Source organism: Baudoinia panamericana, assembly GCF_000338955.1.
Source record: "Baudoinia panamericana UAMH 10762 unplaced genomic scaffold BAUCOscaffold_2, whole genome shotgun sequence".
Classification (NCBI taxonomy): domain Eukaryota; kingdom Fungi; phylum Ascomycota; class Dothideomycetes; order Mycosphaerellales; family Teratosphaeriaceae; genus Baudoinia; species Baudoinia panamericana.
Window position 1 is genome coordinate 1739279 of NW_006911258.1, and position 18731 is coordinate 1758009.

At 54.4% G+C, this 18731-nt stretch overlaps 11 protein-coding genes across 11 annotated transcripts; 3 read left to right on the forward strand and 8 right to left on the reverse strand.

Moving 5' to 3' along the window:
• Positions 1 to 74: 74 nt before the first annotated feature.
• On the reverse strand, positions 75 to 852 carry BAUCODRAFT_30694 (uncharacterized protein). The gene has a single exon (XM_007674535.1). The coding sequence runs from the start codon at positions 427 to 429 to the stop codon at positions 268 to 270; it is 162 nt and encodes a 53-aa protein (XP_007672725.1). The 5' UTR covers positions 430 to 852; the 3' UTR covers positions 75 to 267.
• Positions 853 to 1242: 390 nt separating this feature from the next.
• On the forward strand, positions 1243 to 1584 carry BAUCODRAFT_119777 (uncharacterized protein; the record flags this gene model as incomplete). The annotated part of the gene is made up of 1 exon (XM_007674536.1): positions 1243 to 1584. The coding sequence occupies one exon, from the start codon at positions 1243 to 1245 to the stop codon at positions 1582 to 1584; it is 342 nt and encodes a 113-aa protein (XP_007672726.1).
• A 640-nt stretch (positions 1585 to 2224) lies between these two features.
• On the reverse strand, positions 2225 to 3020 carry BAUCODRAFT_369939 (uncharacterized protein). The gene has a single exon (XM_007674537.1). The coding sequence runs from the start codon at positions 2636 to 2638 to the stop codon at positions 2267 to 2269; it is 372 nt and encodes a 123-aa protein (XP_007672727.1). The 5' UTR covers positions 2639 to 3020; the 3' UTR covers positions 2225 to 2266.
• Positions 3021 to 3127: 107 nt separating this feature from the next.
• Positions 3128 to 4402, forward strand: BAUCODRAFT_83963 (uncharacterized protein; the record flags this gene model as incomplete). The annotated part of the gene is made up of 4 exons (XM_007674538.1): positions 3128 to 3468; positions 3528 to 3765; positions 3823 to 4249; positions 4301 to 4402. Coding segments are annotated over exons 1-4 (942 nt in total), but the record flags the coding sequence as incomplete, so codon positions are not given.
• Positions 4403 to 5692: 1290 nt separating this feature from the next.
• On the reverse strand, positions 5693 to 8606 carry BAUCODRAFT_63400 (uncharacterized protein; the record flags this gene model as incomplete). Its single annotated transcript, XM_007674539.1, has 11 exons — positions 5693 to 6240; positions 6296 to 6355; positions 6423 to 6597; positions 6668 to 6853; positions 6913 to 6929; positions 7006 to 7075; positions 7126 to 7140; positions 7203 to 7616; positions 7670 to 7791; positions 7841 to 8474; positions 8544 to 8606. 11 exons carry the CDS (start codon positions 8604 to 8606, stop codon positions 5693 to 5695), a joined length of 2304 nt encoding a protein of 767 aa, XP_007672729.1.
• A 550-nt stretch (positions 8607 to 9156) lies between these two features.
• Positions 9157 to 9468, forward strand: BAUCODRAFT_59233 (uncharacterized protein; the record flags this gene model as incomplete). The annotated part of the gene is made up of 1 exon (XM_007674540.1): positions 9157 to 9468. A coding segment is annotated over one exon (312 nt), but the record flags the coding sequence as incomplete, so codon positions are not given.
• A 387-nt stretch (positions 9469 to 9855) lies between these two features.
• BAUCODRAFT_63637 (uncharacterized protein) lies at positions 9856 to 10454 on the reverse strand (the record flags this gene model as incomplete). The annotated part of the gene is made up of 2 exons (XM_007674541.1): positions 9856 to 10117; positions 10180 to 10454. Coding segments are annotated over 2 exons (537 nt in total), but the record flags the coding sequence as incomplete, so codon positions are not given.
• A 729-nt stretch (positions 10455 to 11183) lies between these two features.
• Positions 11184 to 12573, reverse strand: BAUCODRAFT_370575 (uncharacterized protein). The gene is made up of 3 exons (XM_007674542.1): positions 11743 to 12573; positions 11621 to 11692; positions 11184 to 11572 (listed from the first exon to the last, which is right to left on the reverse strand). The coding sequence occupies exons 1-3, from the start codon at positions 12432 to 12434 to the stop codon at positions 11374 to 11376; spliced, it is 963 nt and encodes a 320-aa protein (XP_007672732.1). The 5' UTR covers positions 12435 to 12573; the 3' UTR covers positions 11184 to 11373.
• Positions 12574 to 12951: 378 nt separating this feature from the next.
• Positions 12952 to 13758, reverse strand: BAUCODRAFT_21871 (uncharacterized protein; the record flags this gene model as incomplete). Its single annotated transcript, XM_007674543.1, has 1 exon — positions 12952 to 13758. The coding sequence occupies one exon, from the start codon at positions 13756 to 13758 to the stop codon at positions 12952 to 12954; it is 807 nt and encodes a 268-aa protein (XP_007672733.1).
• A 279-nt stretch (positions 13759 to 14037) lies between these two features.
• BAUCODRAFT_119783 (uncharacterized protein) lies at positions 14038 to 16483 on the reverse strand (the record flags this gene model as incomplete). Its single annotated transcript, XM_007674544.1, has 8 exons — positions 14038 to 14510; positions 14573 to 14660; positions 14735 to 14779; positions 14833 to 14963; positions 15019 to 15238; positions 15311 to 15746; positions 15806 to 16168; positions 16224 to 16483. The coding sequence occupies 8 exons, from the start codon at positions 16481 to 16483 to the stop codon at positions 14038 to 14040; spliced, it is 2016 nt and encodes a 671-aa protein (XP_007672734.1).
• A 385-nt stretch (positions 16484 to 16868) lies between these two features.
• On the reverse strand, positions 16869 to 18298 carry BAUCODRAFT_30705 (uncharacterized protein). The gene has a single exon (XM_007674545.1). The coding sequence runs from the start codon at positions 17985 to 17987 to the stop codon at positions 17127 to 17129; it is 861 nt and encodes a 286-aa protein (XP_007672735.1). The 5' UTR covers positions 17988 to 18298; the 3' UTR covers positions 16869 to 17126.
• Positions 18299 to 18731: the final 433 nt, after the last annotated feature.

Below are 18731 nucleotides of genomic sequence, written 5' to 3' on the forward strand. Positions count from 1 at the left end.
AACGGCTATATGTATTTGCAAGCTCCCCTGGATGGTACATACGGCCATAGGTCGCAGAGAACAGAGGATCCCGTCCGCTCTCCTGTACTTAAGCTGCGAACCGGTGGATTAGTACTGCGGTCGGTGACGACGTGGGAATACCCGCTGCTGCATGTTTTGCGTTTTGCTGTGACCGTTAGCGCTTTGGTTTGATTGGCAGCTGACAAGTCGTACCAGATTCTGTCGAGAAGCAGATATGTTCGACGATAGCAGAACCATGAGTGGCGTTCAGGCGTCTGATATCAACAATTTGGCAGCAATCTTATCCATCCAAGGTGATCTGGAGAAACCCAGGAGACCCTTGTTCATCTGACGGACAAGATATTCTCCCGTTCGAAGGGTGCAGCAATGCTTGATGAGTATGCTGACTGATAGCTTTTCCGACGACATGGTGGAGGGAGCTGTGCACTTCATACCCGCATGACTGACCTCAAAGCCGGAAGCCGCCCGGTTTACTGACAAGAATTCTTGCGAGAAGGTTCCCAAGCGCCTACGGGCCCTCTACATACATCTTGTGTCAATAGTTAGCGGATTCTGCTGAACAGATGTGAAAACTCATTATGGTCCCAGGGATGTTCGATGCAGACGGGACGAAGTAGTGATGTCGCAGTCAGCTAATCTCCATTATGCTCGGCCATTATCCCCTTATAATCAGACGGACGAGGTCTGTAAAGCACCTCTTCTGGCTCGTGATGTTCACTACTGGAACATCCTTTCTAGCCGTAATAATCGTTGTTAAGCTAGTCGGATTCATGAGCTGCTTCGAATCGTCAAGTAGTAGATATGCGCTACAGCTGCGGCGACAGCCTCTGTTGTGCGGACATCCGACATCGCTCTCTGGGAGACAATGACCTCACATTTGGTCGACTTATGCCATAACAACTTGCGCAATGGTCTTCATACAATGGAAAATGATGGGTATGATCGAGCAATGCGACATGTCGACCACCTCTGGGATCGTGTTCGGTACCCATTTGCACCGATTCTGTTCCGCGCGGTAAATGCGTCGTAATTTGTGCCGTTGTGAACAGCTTGTGTTGCACTGCAATCAGGGTTGCTGGGCAGTCAGATACTCCCACGCTGTGGCTCGCTGGAGCATTGAGGACTTCGCTCGAGAGGCCTTCATGAGTTTGAGAGTGTCTGATCTAGCGTTGTGTGAAGCATGCGCTTACTGCTCGATTAGTCTTTGACGTTCAAATGCACATGTCTGCGTTTGGTGACTGCACCAATGATGACGGCGTGTTGAGACATTGCGCAGGCATTGCTCACCTCTTCGACGAGAAGCTTCAACGGTATCGCGATAGTGATGTGAATGAGCCCGCTAGCACCACAAGCACTTCGTACCTCCCGCAGATGGTGAAGGGCACTATGTCCATCTGCATTGCGGAGGTGGATCTCTTACAACACAGCTCGGCAAGTCAAAGTCGTCAATCTAGCGGTTCCAGACGAGACAGCTGTCCAGATGCAGGCCTGTATCTCATATCGAAACTAAGTCAATGCGGCTTACCAGCAGAAAAAGGCCAATATAGTGCGCTTCTTGGCTGACTATATCACCAAGATCGGCACCAAACAGGTTGCACCCGCCTATGTTCGGGGCAACGGAGGTGGTGCTGTAGGTATCCTGTGCTTCTACCACGGTGAGCTTGAATGGGACGAGATGCCAGCTTCATCAGACTGGGTAGAAATATCACCAACATAATCCGGCGTATGTTGACGTGTAGCCCAGCAGATCTGCCTGGGTACGGACGACACCAGACTTCCCAGCCCAGTACGCGCGATGTAAAGACCTATCGCGCGGAGAGGCAGCGCATGCCACTACCCCCCAGGGGGCAACCTCGATTGACGAATTCTGATTCTTCAAACTCAATATTGGAAGCAGACGGCCGTGAGATATTATCGGACTTCCATCGCTCTGGGAATAGCCGCATGCCATCAAGCACTCATCAAATAGCCTGTTTCCGCTGGCCGCCCTCTTCTGAGGCGGTACGGGGTACCAGAGCCTCTTCCAGCGTCTCGCGGTATGCCAGAAAGAGACCTTGTCGCGGTCATCTTTCGCGGCTGTCAAGGCTGGTTGCCTTCCACTAACGCACGAGACCTCTCTACGAGACTAGCGCCTGGTGGGTGTGTTAGCGACAATGCCAGATCGAAGCGGATTGGCGACATAGCGACGAACTCCTCGATCCTCATGTTGTTGGTTCACAGCAAGGACAGAAGCATGCAGAAAAGCTTAGCCATCGGCAGGCTCGGCAGTGTCGCGTGAGCGCCCAGCCTTGGCTTCCTTATCTGCGGCCTTCGCTTGCTTCTTTTCACGCTGCTTGTTGAGCCACTTCTTAACAGGTCCAGGCTTCTTAGAGCTCGAAACTTGAGACGGCTCACCATACGAAGGTGGCGGAAGCGGCGTATCGTAAGTATTTGATTGATACATGGCCCCTCCGAACGCGAGCGCTCGCATCCCATTCATGCCCACATTCATCGTTCCGTCTTCACCTGGAGTGACATATTTCTTCCCCTCGGCATACTCCTGCAAAGAGCGAAGGCGCTCCTCTGGGGTCATTTCTTCCAGCGTACTGTGCTTGCGGTAGGATGGAGGGTCAGCCATGGCTGTAGAGTGCACCTACAGGCTACAAAGGAACACTGGTTTGTGAAATAGAGATACTATGGGAGTGCGAGAGAGCATCTACTTCATCGTGCCGTTCCACGTTACGTCGTGAAGACACGCGCGGCATCTCTAACCGCCCAACCAACCATCATCAAGTCGTGAACATCAAGGTCGTTTTCGAAGTGGGCTGCACGTGAGTGTGCCCATGAGCTCTCCCGCCGACTCGGAGAAAGTCCGCCACAAATGGAGGGAGATGCATCATTGGAAACGTCACGACCATCTGTGCATCGGACTTGACTCAAGGTGTGCGTCGCCAAGTTGGAAAAGGAAGTGGCAGCCCTGGACGAGTCGCAGAAAGCGGCAGCGTGGGAAGAAAACGTGATGCGGCTGACTCCATCTCAGTGGTTCACCGGCTCACGTGGACCGTGCGCTTCTGCAGGTACGACGTCAATGAAGCCTTGGCTGAAGATCTACTGCTGGACTCGACGGGACGAACGTCGTTCAACACCCGTCAACGTTCGGACGATGGCTGTACCAAGCCTGCTGGCCAAGACATGTTGCGGTCTTAGGTATATCATCCTGCCACTCCCTCAAACATGAACCGTGAGTGCCCTGTCCTTGACTCTACCTCACTTCTCCAAAACCTCAAGTCAAGATGCGTTTCTCATTCGCCGCCGCCGCAACTGCGGCTCTCGCGCTCACCTCGCAGACCTCTGCCCTCAACATTCTCCTCGGAAACGACGATGGCTTTGCCAGCGCTCAGTTTACCGAGACCTACCGTCTCTTGACCGCTGCTGGTCACCGCGTGATTGGTGTCTCCCAGGCCGACAGTAAGTCTTCAAACAATGCTTCACGCAAACCTGACCATGTACTGATCTACTCGCCAAAGACGAATCCGGCCAGGGTGGTCGTGCGGTTTTCACAAACAACCGCTCCCTCCCCGTTGCCTCGGAATACAACATCCTCCCTGCTGGTTCCCCATCGTTTGGCCGCGCGCCATTCAACCCCAACATCTTCTACTACAACGGCACTCCTGTCGCCTCTGCTGCTGTTGGCATCGACTACGTGATTCCCAACTTCACCAACTGGACCCACATCGACCTGGTCGTCGCAGGCCCGAACTTTGGGTACGTTTGATACCTGAAGGCTGTGGGCAAGACGTTGATTAGCTGACGTTCTGCTAGTACCAACCTTGGCCCGTTCCTCTGGACTCTTTCTGGTACCGCAGGTTACACTTACTTCTCTGTCGGCCGTGGCATTCCTGCCATCGCCTTCTCCGGCGGTAACAGCGAGCAGCGCAGCTACCAATGGATCAACCAGACCACACCAAGTGGCTACCCTGACCCGGCGACTATCCAGGCCCAGCTTGCGGTGAACGTTGTCCAGACTCTTGTCAATAACACACCTGCCGGCACCCCACTCCTTCCCCAGGGTTACGGTCTCTCTGTCAACACTCCCACCATCAGCAGCTTGACGAACGCCTCTTGCGTCAACCCAACCTTCTACCAGACCCGTCTCACTGGTGGCGCGACCTACGACCAGGCTGTGTTCAACAACAACACCGGTCTTTTCAACTATGCCAATGTTGTTCCAGTCGGTGGTGGAAACACTGTAAGCATATTCCCTCACCCCCGACTATAATCTCTGCTAACCTCAGACAAGTGCATCAACGGCGACTGCTCCCTCCCGGGCGAGACGACCATCCTCAACATGGGCTGCTTCGCCTCCGTCTCTGTCTTCACTGTCGACTACGATGCGCCCAACGGCACTGCTCAGTCCACCATCCGCTCTCGCCTCGCCCCTTACGTCAGGAACTTCACCAGCAGCTCCACGAGCTCTAGCACCGTCGCCAGCTCTAGCCGTGCTAGCAGCACCTTGACCACCATCGTCTCGTCTAGCAGCCGCCCAGCGAGCTCCGGCGCGGTTGTTTCGTCCAGCCGCCCAGCCAGCTCCAGCGGCGTTGTTTCCTCCAGCCGCCCGGCCAGTTCCAGCGTGGTCGCCTCCTCTAGCCGCCCAGCAAGCTCCAGCCCGGCCGCCTCCTCCACCCGTCCAGCCAGCTCCAGCGCCGTAGCTTCTTCGACTCGCAGCACTACCCCTGCAGTCAGCTCGTCGGTCAGCCGCTCGACCTCTGCTTCCACCACGCCTAGTGCCGCCCCAGTCAGTGCATCCCTGTCATGGTCGCCCAACCCATCCGACTGCCCCGGCGGCTACCCAGCTGCGCCAGGTGGTTGGTGGGCTGCCCTGGATTTCCAGGGCGCTCCGGCGGACGCCTGGGCTGAGGGTCACCACTTCCGTGCCCGTGATGCGTACTAAGTGACAGCATTGTACGCACTATAAAAGCATGCTAGGTTTCGGACGGAAAGGAACAATATGTACATAGAGACTCATGACGATATGATATACCACATGCAGTAAAAACTAAAGGCTGAATCAGCTGACTGTATGATGACGAAAGAATGAGAGCTATCCAATTGGCATCCCTAGTGCTCCTTTCAGTAGATATGCTAGTATTATATCGGCAATTTGCGTTGTACAAACTTGTCAGGTAAGTCACCTCAGGTAAGGAAGGTGGCGTTGTGTGATTTAGCTATACATCACACCACTACAGGATGTTGGTAGAGTGTCCGTTCATAACAATGCAAAGAGCCAGGTTGTCCCGAACAGCTCAACATCCATATTCGAAAGCTCAGTATGTGTGTTGGTCAGTCTGGCGCGTATTTCGGATATCTCGGCCAGAATGTCTAACTTTGAGCGTTTCACGCCTTCAGCTCCACAAGGGCCACGCTCACTTCTCGAAGCCTGATTTGACATCTTGACCTCGCATCACTGGCTGACAGATGGGCTTATTGCAAACGTACATTGCTTCGCTACTCATGCCTACAGAACGCCGAGCAAACATAGCACATATATGCACAGTCCACAGCACGTCTTCATCGTCCCTCAAGCTCTCTCCTCCACTGCCGCCCCACCTGATCTCACAACAGTTCAGTGCCCTCGCTTTCAGCTCGTTGCGCCTCCCTCCAGCACTTTTCACCATGCATATGTCAGCGCCCTTTACTTATGCGCCTTCGCCATCGTGTTCAATGCGGAGCCATTCTTGAACCACTCAATCTGGCCCTCGTTGAACGTATGCGAGAGCTGCACATCGAAGGGCTCGCCGCCCTTCGCCGGGTGCACCCGCAGGGTCATCGGCTTGCCAACTGCAAGCTGCGTGCACATGAGGTCGACCTTGTCGTCGGGCTGGATCTTGTCGTAGTCTTCCGGGTTGGAGAAGGTCAAGGGGAGCATGCCCTGCTTCTTCAAGTTGGTCTCGTGGATACGGGCGAAGGAGCGAACGATGATGGCGAGGCCACCGAGATGGCGGGGCTCAAGTGCGGCGTGTTCACGGGACGAGCCCTCGCCGTAGTTCCAGTCGCCGATGACGACCCACTTGATACCCTTCCGCTTGTAGTCACGAGCGGTGTTTGGTACGGCGTCGGTCTCGCCGGTGGTGAAGTTCTTGACCTTGTTTGCCTCGCCGTTGGCGCTGTTGATAGCGCCGATGAGCATGTTGTTAGAGATGTTGTCAAGGTGACCACGGTACTTGAGCCACGGGCCGGCCACTGTGGAGAGTGTTAGCTTCTGATCTGATTGCAGACGCTTGGTCCAAAGACTTACTGGAGATGTGGTCGGTCGTGGTCTTGCCCTTGGCCTTGATCAGAATAGGCATGTCAAGAGCTACACGGAAAGTGTCACCGGTTAGCATTATTGAAAGGAGAGGCTTAAAGGCTATGTTCATGCATACCGTCCTTGCCATCCCACGCGTTGAAAGGCTCCAGAATCTGCAGACGGTCGGACTGTGGCGATACGGCTACCGAGACCGACGCACGGTCCTCCGGAGGCGCCTGGTAAGTGTCACGGCCTGGGTCGTAGCCGTCCGCAGGAAGGCCATTACCGGTTGGCGCTTTTAGCTTGAACTCCTACACATTGCGGTACAAGCGTTAGCACTAGCTCAGATAGTTGGCGAGGAGTATGCCTGCAGCTGCGCACCTTGCCATCCTTGTCCTTGAGAGAGTCGGTTAGCGGGTTGAAATTCAGGGTGCCGGCGAGTGTCATGGCCACCACGAGATCTGGAGAGGTGACGAAAGCGTGGGTGGCTGGGTTGGCGTCGTTACGGCCAGTGAAGTTACGGTTGTATGACGAAATGATCGAGTTCGGCTCGCCCTTCTTCACGTCCTAGGTGGATAATCAGGTGGTTAGCGAAGTCTTGGACAACAAAGCATTGTCTAGCGTACCCGGCGATCCCATTGACCTGAGATAGCGTTAGCACAACGTTGATATTGTCAGAAGCGCATAACTAGCGCGCTTGCTTGAGAGGGAGCACTCACCGATGCACGGGCCACAAGCGTTTGCCAGAACCATGCCGCCGAAGTCCTCAAGAGTCTTGAGCTGGCCATCCTGCACAAGGTCAATGAAGGTTCGGTAAATCATATCGGAAGTAGTCGTACCCGTTCAATGGTTGCCTAGTGTGTGCAGGTAGAAGTGTCAGCAATGTTCAGAGCCTTCCACACACAGCGCTGCTCACCCTAATCTGCTCAGAGCCAGGTGTTACGGTAAACATGGCCTTCGCCTTGATGCCATGGTCAAGCGCATCCTGAGCAATGGAAGCGGCACGGCTCATATCTTCGTACGACGAGTTTGTGCAAGAGCCAATCAAGCCAACCCTCAGCTCTTCCGGCCACTTGTTCGAGGAGACTGCGTCCTTGAACTTGCTGATGGGCGTGGCAAGATCGGGCGTGAAAGGTCCGTTGATATGCGGCTCAAGCTCGGAAAGGTTGAGTTCGATCAGCTCATCGTACTCCGCGCCCTCGTCCTCACGAAGCTCTGCGGCGTACGAGCGGGCGAAGTCTCCAATCTCCTTGCGCTTCGTGGCCGCTAGGTAATCGTACATGCGGTCGTTGAATGGGAAGAGCGATGTTGTGGCACCGATTTCAGCTCCCTAGATATGTTGATCAGCTGTTTGCAGGCCTATTCTGTATTCGAAAGTCATACCATGTTACAAATAGTCCCCATACCAGTGCAGCTCAGGCTGTTGACACCGGGACCGTGGTACTCGATGATGGCGCCGGTACCACCCTTGACGGTAAGAATACCAGCGACCTTGAGGATAATGTCTACAAACCATTAGCGGAATCAACGAGGGCTGGTACTTTGGAAGCGTACCCTTCGGTGCCGTCCAGCCGCTCAACTCGCCGGTGAGCTTGACGCCAATAACCTTCGGCGCCTTCAGCTCCCACGGCAGGTTGGCCATGACATCGACCGCATCAGCACCACCGACACCAATGGCAGCCATACCGAGACCGCCAGCGTTCGGTGTGTGCGAGTCAGTACCGATCATGAGACCACCAGGGAAGGCGTAGTTCTCGAGAACGATCTGGTGAATGATACCAGAACCAGGCTTCCAGAAGCCAATGTTGTACTTGGCGCAGGATGTGCTGAGGAAGTCGTAGACCTCCTTGTTGATCTGCTGCGCTCGCTCCAAGTCCTGCTCTCCGCCGATCTGAGCCTCGATCAAGTGATCGCAGTGCACCGTCGTTGGTGTAGCTACGCTTGGCATGCCGGCGCTCATGAACTGGAGGATAGCCATCTGGGCGGTGGCATCCTGGCAGGCTACTCTGTCTGGCCGCAGCTTCAGATAACTCTTGCCGCGCTCGATTTCCTGGCCATGAGGGTCGTCCAAGTGGCTGTAGAGAATCTTTTCTGCGTAGGTGAGTGGCCGGTCCAGCCGTTGCCGGACAATGTTGAGGTTCTCATTCATCTTCGCATAGTTGAGGTAGTGGCCCTTCTCCCAGTTGGTCTACAAAGCCAAGGGTGTCACGGTTAGCAAGTTCTTCAACAGCCAGCCTCACGCCCTTCTACCACGTACCATCTCGACCTTCTTCGTGAGAGGCGCATCAGCGGGCGTAGCGAAGGTGCGGCGGCCGAGCATCCGCGGCTAGCATATCGAGAATTAGCAACACACTACTATCAAGTATGGCGAGGGAGGAGGTATGGAAGCATACCAGTTGCCGCGCCGCTGCCCGTGCCGACAACATCGTGGTGGTGGATGTGCTGCTGTGTATGTAAGATGATGATATGGACAGTCGATCACACCAAGACCTGGCCCAAATGACAACAACGGCTCAGGTGGACAGGAGGAGTGTTGGGGGTGGTGGTGGTGGTGGTGGGTGTGTAGGAAGTGGTTGTTCGAACGTCACAGTGCTGCAGAGCTGTTACCGAGAGCTTGCTCGCCTCGCCTCGCTGCAGCGGAAACGGATAAGCCAGACCACACCAGCCAATGACGCCGAGGCTATTCAGGTGGCCTGTGCACGCAGAAAAAGCACGCTTAAACGGCTCCCGCTCGGACGGTCGGTAAAGCCTCTGTCTTATGGTCGACACGCCGATGCCGGCGACGAAAAGGCAATACGACGGCAAGAGGATCAAAGTCCGCAGACCACTGTGATCATATACCGGCTACAGTTGGGTGCAGGAAAGACGAGATGCCCGCCATCCGTGGGCCCAAGTCGCGCTCGAAAACACGCCGCCACACCCGTGACTTGGACCAGATTCATGCAGACGTGAAGTCGAAACGACATCTAGAGCAATACCACGAGACCAAAGCGCCGGAGGACCTACCAGGCTTCGGGCAGCACTATTGCGTGGAGTGTGCTAAGTGGTTCGAGAGCGAGACGAACCTCATCAAGCATGCCAAGGGAAAGCCGCACAAGCGACGTCTGCGTCAGCTCAAGGACGAACCGTACAGCCAGAAGGAAGCCGAGGCTGCAGTAGGCTTAACGACGGACAACGGAAAGACTGACCGTGACGAGGAGATGGTGGAGGAGACGACGTGAAGTGAGCTCGATGATGCATCATCAGTCGAAAACGGAAGGCACGCGTGATTACTGGTCTTCCCAACCACGGGTTCTCTACCAACCTGATTTAGCTTTGATCGAGACGCCGAGACTCTTGCCTCAGGCCCTCAGTAAAGCACGACATGCACGATCATCCACGCCACCATTATGGCCACCACGAATAGCATGGCGTCCATTACGACCAGCCTCTCCGTCGCCACAGCAAATCTAACACTCGTCGGCTGCCCTGGCCGTAGGACCGGCTTTGAGCTCTGCGGTACTGCTGAGGCTACATCTCATCGATGGGATTCCTGCCTCATGTGCTCTCCGGCAAGCTCGTGTATCGCATCATGGAGGGCTTGGGATGGGCTCTTGTGGAGCGCTGTTAATGAGCGCAGCACTCATCTCAGCCGCTCTGTTGCCAGGTTGTACGACCATTACTTCCATGCCACGACGCTTATACAGCAAATCCGGGGCAGTAGCCGTATCAGCTGCCACCTTCTTGACCATACGGGCAAGGTTTCCTTCCGCGACATGATATAGCGGGATATCGTTGGTGACTATGGAGCCGGCCTCGACAACAGCGCAGTATCCTATAGTCACACCGGGCCTGATAGGCTGTAATTAGCGAACATTATCCCCAAATCGCTGCGAACATGTCAAGATATATACATGATTGTACACCCTGCGCCAACATGGCAATCTTCGCCAATCACGACTGGAGCAGTCCAGCATGGCCCAAACGGTCCATGCCTGTGCCTCCAATCCATGTCGTGTGCAATGGTCAGTATCTGACAGTTCGGCCCAATGAAGACACCCTCGTTCACCACAATCGGACAGTCCGGATGCGGACTGTCTCCGAAGTAGACGTTGCGGTGCACGAAGGCAGACGGAGCAACGTGCACATTGATGCCGTAGTCGATGTAGAAGGGGCTGTTGACCAGTGGAGCTTCGCCACGCTCGCTCGAAAGAGTGCCGTCGGCGCCGTTGTTGATGAGTCTGCTTGGGTGTCAGAGCTCCTAACCTCAGGAACAAAGGAGGCGCTTGAAAAGAAGTCGGAGACATACTCGAACCAAGCCCTTGTCCACTCGGCCACTGTCGTTGTCAGGTCCTGCTCGTTGAATCTCGTGAGGGCAAGGCTGCAACGGACCCGCAGCTGTCTGGCCCTTTCATCGCTGGACGAGATCAGCCTCCAAGCAGAACTACCCTTACCCTGTGACGGGCTTGTGGTCATGAGCCCGGTCGGTTGGCGCTCGATGCCGCTTGTGATGCGAGGACTACACGGCTCGATGGGGCTAACGACATGCAAGTCATGGTCGCTTGGTGGCTCGAAGATGCCGCTTACTCTTCGAGAGTCCGACATGATGCTTTATTATGGCTGTGATATAGAATGGAACAGCGGGTTTGACGATGTTCAAACACCATTGCAAAGCGTGAGCTTGCGTTGGTGTCGCCGTGTTTGCGAGTCACTATCTACGGAGCTATGAGCTATTCAGCAAACCTTCTGAGCATCACGCCCTAAAGAGGTTTGATCTTCTTAATCACTACCTGCCGTGAAGCATGGATGGTGCTAGGAGATCATAAGCACTCGAACACTATTTTCACGCCGCATCTCAAGGATATCATCCCTGCTGATACTGCTAAAATGGCCGATGGGGTGATAATGCCAGCAAATGAGACGGGGAGGTCGAATGAGTGCTTGACACAAGATATACATCTACTGCCATAGCCTACAGCTCGTCCGTGATGGTAATGCTCGCAGTACACATTATCTATACCAAAATCATGGACAAGCACTCACTCCATGGGACTATCATCTTTCTAAAGGCCCGAGATGTACTACCAGCCGACCGTCAGCTTCGCAGATCAACCACCAATCCGCAGCCTCGATATATCAAAGTCCTCTAACTCGGCCGGCGTCCGACCATGTATATCGTAGAAGTTCTTGCGCTCCGGATCGCTCAGCGTCTCATACGCCTTGGTAATAGCGGCCCAGCGTGCCGGCGCATCCACGTCATTTGGTAGACACTTCGGATCGTGCTGGTACGAGAGCTTCCGGTATGCCCTGACAGACATCAGCAGCGGCAGTGGAGTGAAGTTCACCTCGACTTACTTGTTGCAAGCGTCTGCTAAGTAGTATGGGTCTGTCGCTGGATCGACATCCATGATGCGATAACAGATTGGCCTCATCAGTGCGTTAGTCGGCGCTGTTGGACGAAGGATGCTTGAACTCACCAGACTGACTTGTTAACTTCTGGTTCCTCTTCATCTACCTCGTCGTCGTCCCCGCCGTCAGGGTCAAAGTCGTGCCGATACTCCTCATATGCCTTGGGATCATCGGCAACATCAGCCTTTTGGCGAGTGTCGAGTGCCTCTGCAGGGCTTCCCAAGGTAAAACCCTGGCGAGCATGCTGCGCTCCTTTCGATGGCACGTGCTTTTCTGGACTGTTGGCGAGGGCTGGTGCGACTGGGTACACATGCGGTGCCTTCTCCTTGTACATGCGCGGCTTATCACTCGGTGACAGCCCCTCCTCCGGCTCCAAGAGCTCCGAGCGGCTAGGACGTCCTTCTCCGACACTGCCTCGAGCCTCGAGCATCAGAGCTGTGAGCTCAGCAAGCTGATCCACCTGCCTGTCACAAACAACCAGATGTCGATTCAGGCCCTGCAGATACTGGCGATCCGTTGCCGTCTGGCTGGGCTTGTTCTCGATAACTTCGATGCGGCGGACAAGATCTTTAACCATCTTCTTGCCCTGGGTTTCGAGCTGTCCGAGCGCGTTAACACCGGCTGTGGGCACGTTATTCGCAATGTCAAGGCGCAGCTGGTCAATCTGCGTTTGAAGATGCCTGCTCTCTTCGGTGTGCTTGTAGATAAGGTCTGCAAGGTCGGCCATGCTTGCGCCCGCTGCAGACGTTGGGCTGGACATGTTGACTTTGATAGCTTGTGCTGCTCCTATTGCAAGAGACCGGTACTTCTACCAAGATAGACGGGGTTTGCTGAGTGCAAGGTACTCTGAGAGCAGATCCTACAGTATGTGTGCTACAGTCATTGGAGCATGATATCTTCATGGTAGCCTGCAGGAGCAAGCAAGCCTACGGTGACTGTTGAAGTCTTTGAGCTTATGACCGAGCCTACCAAACGCCAGTGCACACAGTGTATACCTTGATCGCTTCAGCCACGCCTGACCGTCCGGCCGCCAGGAACCTCATGTGCGCAGACCTGTGCCGGTGGTCAACTGCCTAACCCTCTTTGTAAGGTTCGTAAGCTGATCCTGGGTTCTGATGCTATCGTACTCCTTCCGCTTCTGCTCCGTCTCCACGGTCTCCCTACAGAGTGCTTGGAAATCGGCGAACTGCGAGCTCGCATCGGGATCTGGGTTTCGGTCAGGGTGCAGTCGAGTTGTCTTGACCTTGATTGCCCTACCAGCATTGTTAGCTGTCTGGTCAGAAGGAAGGGACATTATTGCAATCGACTTGCTTTTTGACCTCCACCATAGTCGCGTCCGGCGCAAGGCCCAAGATCTTGTAGATGCCCTTAGGGTCATTGTCCATGTTGAGTATGTCGACAGGTTCTATTGATTCCTCCACCACGTTCTCCGACTCAGCATCGTGATCACTGGCTTCCTTGGGATCAGTACCGGCTGTGACAACCTTGGGAAGTCTCTCTGGGTGCACGACATCCGGTGCCGATGGTGGTGAAGCGAACTGCGACGGCGGCTGTACCACAATGCTAGGATTCGCGGACATTTCGGGCTGGATCAAGCGCTGCGAAGCTGCAGACAGCGTGTGAGACGCAGTGATAGGTATTTCTTCGAGCAGTGGAGCTGTTGTTTCAGCGGCGTTTCTAATCGTCTTCGGCACCATGGTCTTGCCGTCCGGGCGTACCACAGCACCCTCCGGCAAGGTGGCAGAATCAGTGCCCGTACGCCCGAACTTAGCTTCATACTCGGCGACGAAGTGGGACATGAACTCGGCAATCTGATCTCCGAGCATGATCAACTGGTTCAGCACACGCATGACCTCTTTCTCCTCTTTTGTGGGTGTTGCCTTGAGCTCCATGCGTTCTAGCTCCGAGCTATAGTCGGAGATGGATGCTCTCGACCAGTTGATGATGGCATTGCGATCGGTCTCCGTGATGTCCGCTGAAGCCATGTCCTGGAGGCGATAGAAGCGAGCCTTCTCGGCCTTGAAGATCTCGGTGTCCCGAGCGACCTGCTCACGTAGCTCTTCGATGTTGTAAGCGCCAGCCATTGTGTTAGGCTTTCCGTGCTGTAGGTGTCTACGTATTCGATGGGGGAGATGATCGTAGTGCTAGTGAGTCCTCAAGATAGTCAGTGAAAGCCTTCTAGGGTTGCAGAGTCGTATTTGAGAAAGCGTGATCAATATGGTGGCAAGCGCCCTATTTGGCCTTTTTGTTCGATGGAGCTATTCACTGGCCGTCCGGTGGGGTCGCTCCATCAGATCCTGTCACTATCTTCAAAGCAGCATCATTCCTCATGGCGCAATATAGTGACACCAAGCCGCCACGCATCATGGCAGGCTCATGAACAAGCTCAACATCTTCGGGTAATTAGGCGTCCCTAGGCCAGTGACAGGGTCCCACCCAGGCACGGCATCAAAGCCGGAAGTCCCACACCCTGGGTTCGTGCCATTGACTATATCGTTCAGGATCTCCGGGTGCTGATAGAGTACGGGGTTGATGAAGCCGATCGGGCCCTTGCCGGCACTGATTCGCTCTTCGTTGATACGCGTGACGAGTGCCGCGAAGATAGGCGCCGAAGCGCTGGTGCCTCCTTGAGTGGCGAGTCTACCTCTGGCATAGACTGCAATGTTGTCGCCGTTTGCCGCAACGTCAGGGATTCCGCGGCCGTTGCGATTGTAAAGCCCATCGCTAGTGTTGTACTGACCGTCGTTGTAGTATGGGTACGGTGGATTATGGTCGGCGAAGTACGTTTGGACAGCGAAAGCCTGGTAATCGGGAACAGTAAAGATGTTGGAGAAGCCTGAGAACGACTATTAGCACTGCTTCGGACAATAAAATCGTTCACAACTTCGAGCGCCTCACCTCCGCTAGAAGAGAACGCATTGTGGTATGGATGGCCTGCAGGATCGTTGGCCGCAGATTCTGGCTCGTAGACCGTACGCCCGGGATACTGCAAGGCGGAGGTGCAACTATTAGCGATGTCACAGACAGCAGGTATGGCATAATAGTATAAGAGCTACCCACCACTTTCGTTGCGCCGACGTTCGTCAACCACGGACAGCTGTTAGGCTGGTGACAGTCAGCGATCAAAACACGCGGTTCGTTATCAATGAGGGTCGTACATGTGTAGGCGAGAAGACAGTTCCATTTCGTAGGCAGCCGTTTGCCGAGCCATGTCCTGCTAGCCCACCAACGCCAGTGTCTCCACTTGCGACAAAGATCGAAACGCCCTGTAAACCGAGCTTGAGAAACTCTGTCTAGACTCAGCACCCACTCATTGTCAAAATAGCAGGTTGCAAATGCCTTACCATTGCACTGGCGCTGTTGATAATACGCCGGAAGGTCTTCCTCCTGCTCCCCGTACGAGATCGAGATGACATTGGTAGGCGCGTAGACACCGCATTGCCTTTGGCCCTGGTATCCGTTCGGCGGCGGCAGGTTAGGATCTGGGTACACAGGATCCAAAATCGGGTCGTCCCCGGTCTCGCCATAGGCACTGTAAGTGCAGTACGACCCATCGATAGCGTCCTACCGATGGTCAGCCTCAGCACGAACATCGAACGTCACCGCTACCATAGGCATTGTGCGCGTGGCACCTACCAAGAAAGTGTTGAATATCCCAGTTACGTTGGGATCTAACTGCAGACCATAGTACGTATCATCCGTCTGAAACAACGTGGTTGTCTGCGGATAGATGACGGGGATAGCAAGCTGGAAGTCCAAATCGCTTTCGCCACCAGACAAGCTTATGACCACGGGAGCCATGCCGCCATCTATGGAGTCCAGCACTGGGTGAGTGCCATTCGGGATGTATGATGTGAAGTTTGTGAAGAAGCTGTCAAGGTCCGCTTGCGAGTAGTAATCACCTTCTTCGAAGACGCCCAGCGAATTGTTCGGACTAATCGTCGCGTTAGGCGGTAGCGGCTCGAAATCGTACAATGCCTGCAAGCAGGCTGGTGTAATGATTTGATCGCAGGTATCCAACTGATCTTGTTGCAAAGGAGTGTTTATAGCCGGCCGTATCTGCGGGGGTTGCCTGAGTCGTATATTAGCTCGAGTATTGTGCGTACGTGTGCGTGTATGACAGCGCCGTACCGGCCATTCCGACTCGCATACCCGGAACCGTCCTGGTTAGGCCTCCGGCTGCGCTTCTTCAGATCCTTTGACTCAAAATGCACGCCCTTTACTCCTGGCGTGATGTAATCGATATGTTCCTTGACTGAGGCCGGGACGTGGTATTTTTCGCAGGAAATCATTGCGCGATCGCCATTATGGTGCTCGTAGTATTCAGCGTGGACGAGGTTTTCCAGCTCTTGAACCGTAGCATCGAATGCTAGCCAAGCTTTATTCTTGGTATGCGTGATCTCTCTGCTTGGGAGTGCAGTTGCCAACCACTCTTTCACCGCTACCGTACTGTCATCCGATGGCGCGAATGTATTAATGACATCCTCCTGGGTCCTGTATCATTCATTAGCGAGCATCTTGCGACAAAACCTTGACAGGAGGATCGTACCAGTGCTGGCCGTAGTTCTCGCTTCCGGGGTGCGAGACGTTCATGAGCCATTGTTGCGCTTGACTGAGCGCATACTGATTCTGCCTGAGACCTATCCTCACTGGCACCTTGACGTGCGGTGCTGTTCGCGCTCGCTTGACCCAATTGCCAGTGCCGGCATGCTCTCGCTTCTCATGAAGCAAATGCGAAGCCGGTACAACCCTGGCTTGTGCGAAGCCCCATACCGCTGCTGCAATGAAAGACAAGAATAAGAAATGCATTGTTGCTAACTCCACGAGAGCAATGAAAATGTGCGTGAAGCGGAAAGCATACCATACCTGCGTCTCGCCCATAATCGAACCGCTTGCACAACTATCGTCCCGTGCCTGCATTTAGCCCCCCATTCATAGAGAAAGCATGAAACAGAGACGGCTCAGCTTGGCTCTGTATAGCGCGTGATGAAGGGATGCACAAAACTGGAGAAATGCCTGTTGCTGGCAAGTGCCTTCTCCATGATCTACGGCGCGACAGGGAGGAGTGGAGCTCATTGGGCATGTTGCAAGGTCGGGTTACAGACAGAGTGCTGCATTAGCGCGAGCAAGGAAGGCGGACGCAAACTATCGCGTCACTTGCGAGCGGAGTAAGTGGACTTGCACGAGACGGAGTCTGAGATAGCTGGACAGGTGTAAGTGTCCGGGTTGCAATAACCTACACTGTCGTCACAGGTATATGGGGATCCGTCAGGGTGCATGTGCAGGTCTTCCCACCCAATTAGCCTTTAGATATGCTGCGCCAGCGAATGTCCCAAACAGCAGCACGGGTGTGTTTCCGACTGATACCCTGTGACTTCGAGCGCAGAAATTATGAGATATCCTACAACACCAAACAGAAGCAGACTGAGCTGGAGGGCAACGGCTGTATCATCTATAGTGCACTCTTTGCGGCCACCGCCCAACTGCCATCCTCACATTTCCTCACCCTACTCTCTCCCCCCAACTTACTCAGTACCTGCAATACACCCCTCTCAGCCGGCATATGCAAGCTCTCTGGGTAGTCCTTGTAGACCACCCTCACGATCTGCATGCTCGTCCAGCCCTCGCCGGCCTCACCGCCACTGTTGGGAGGTTCGTCCTTCATCACACCCAGAATTTGGTCCTCCCGCTCCTTGCGGTGCGCAATATATTCCTGGATCTTAGTCTTGCCATCTTCGATCACTGCGCCATGGCCGGGATATGCACGGCCAGAGAACTGGTGTTGCATCCGATTTAGACTGTCCATGTAGGCGGGCAGATCTTCGAAAACAGCGGTGCCGTGACCGAGCACATTGTCGCCAGTGAACATGGCATCTTCATCTTCGAGTATGAATGCCATATGGTCAGTCGTGTGGCCGGGACAATGAAATGCTCGTAGCGTTGCGCCTTCGGTCTTGAAGCGTTGACCGTCGCTGATATCATGCTGCTCCTCGCTCGGTTGGTTCTTATGGACCTTGGCCTGCGGAGAACGCTGCAAGACATCACTTACGCCGCCGACATGGTCAGGATGCCAATGCGTCAGTAGGACCTTCTCGATCTCCACGTCCTCATCGGTGAGGGCCTTTCGAAGCGTCTCGGGCCATGTGCGATTGCCTTCGCCAGTGTCGAGGAGGATCCGTTTGCGCCCTTGTCCGATAAGGTAGGTGTTGGTGCCTTGCAGTGTGAACTTATTTGGATTGCCACCTAGTATCCGGACAACCCTGGGACTCAAGCGTTCAATCTCGGGCAGGTGCGGTAATGGCGGAGCAGTCATTTTGCTCGTGCTCCGTATTGGTCTTCTCATCCACGGAAAGAGGATACTTCTGTCAGGTACACTGCGGAAAGGGACCATGCGGTGGGGAAGCTCGCATGAATGCACGAACGGGCCCAGAACTCTGCGAATGACTGACAGTATATACAGCTCGTAGGGACTTACGAATCAATACATGTACTGTCTGACGATACTACTTTGTACCGCGCAGTCATGGGCATACTCAGCTCGGTCGTGAGCGAGAGGGTGCCGACTCTTGTTAAATCAGCCGAGGTAAAGTGAAATCAACATCACCCTGTACGTCAATGAGTCCAAGGTGCAGCATTCCCTTCCAGAGTGTAACGGTCTAAGTACATCATGGCGCCGTGAGTTGCTCAGGCACTGCAGTCGAGCGTGCGTCACTGTCAGTCCGACTTTCGGAGGCCTGCTTGACAGTGTCACAAGTCCGACCGTGGCTGCGTGGTGTTGTAGTGTCAGGCTGTGGAAGGAGATAGATTGATAGAGTTGAAGTTGTTGACGCTACAGGACGGTGAGTACTCTGGGGGCCAACCCATTCCTCGTCCAAGCTATCAGGTCGAAAGATAAAAGCCGCACAACTACAATGTGAATCCCAACAAGTCCCAATGCCAGTGTGTGCGCCCGTGTCTATCTTACGCTCCAAGCCATGCACATATCCAAACCATGCAATAAAGATTAGTAGTTATAACAAAGTTGGTCGAGAGAGAAGATCCATCACCGGCCAAGGTG

Excerpts from the sequence above, each read along its gene's own strand:
- BAUCODRAFT_30694 (XM_007674535.1), bottom strand. The coding sequence starts at position 429 with ATGTCGTCGGAAAAGCTATCAGTCAGCATACTCATCAAGCATTGCTGC.
- BAUCODRAFT_369939 (XM_007674537.1), bottom strand. The coding sequence starts at position 2,638 with ATGGCTGACCCTCCATCCTACCGCAAGCACAGTACGCTGGAAGAAATG.
- BAUCODRAFT_370575 (XM_007674542.1), bottom strand. The coding sequence starts at position 12,434 with ATGTCCAGCCCAACGTCTGCAGCGGGCGCAAGCATGGCCGACCTTGCA. Across the intron at positions 11,693-11,742 it reads GAAGTTAACAAGTCAGTCTG|GCCAATCTGTTATCGCATCA; the intron begins GTGAGTTCAAGC and ends CGCACTGATGAG. Across the intron at positions 11,573-11,620 it reads TTAGCAGACGCTTGCAACAA|GGCATACCGGAAGCTCTCGT; the intron begins GTAAGTCGAGGT and ends GATGTCTGTCAG.
- BAUCODRAFT_30705 (XM_007674545.1), bottom strand. The coding sequence starts at position 17,987 with ATGACTGCTCCGCCATTACCGCACCTGCCCGAGATTGAACGCTTGAGT.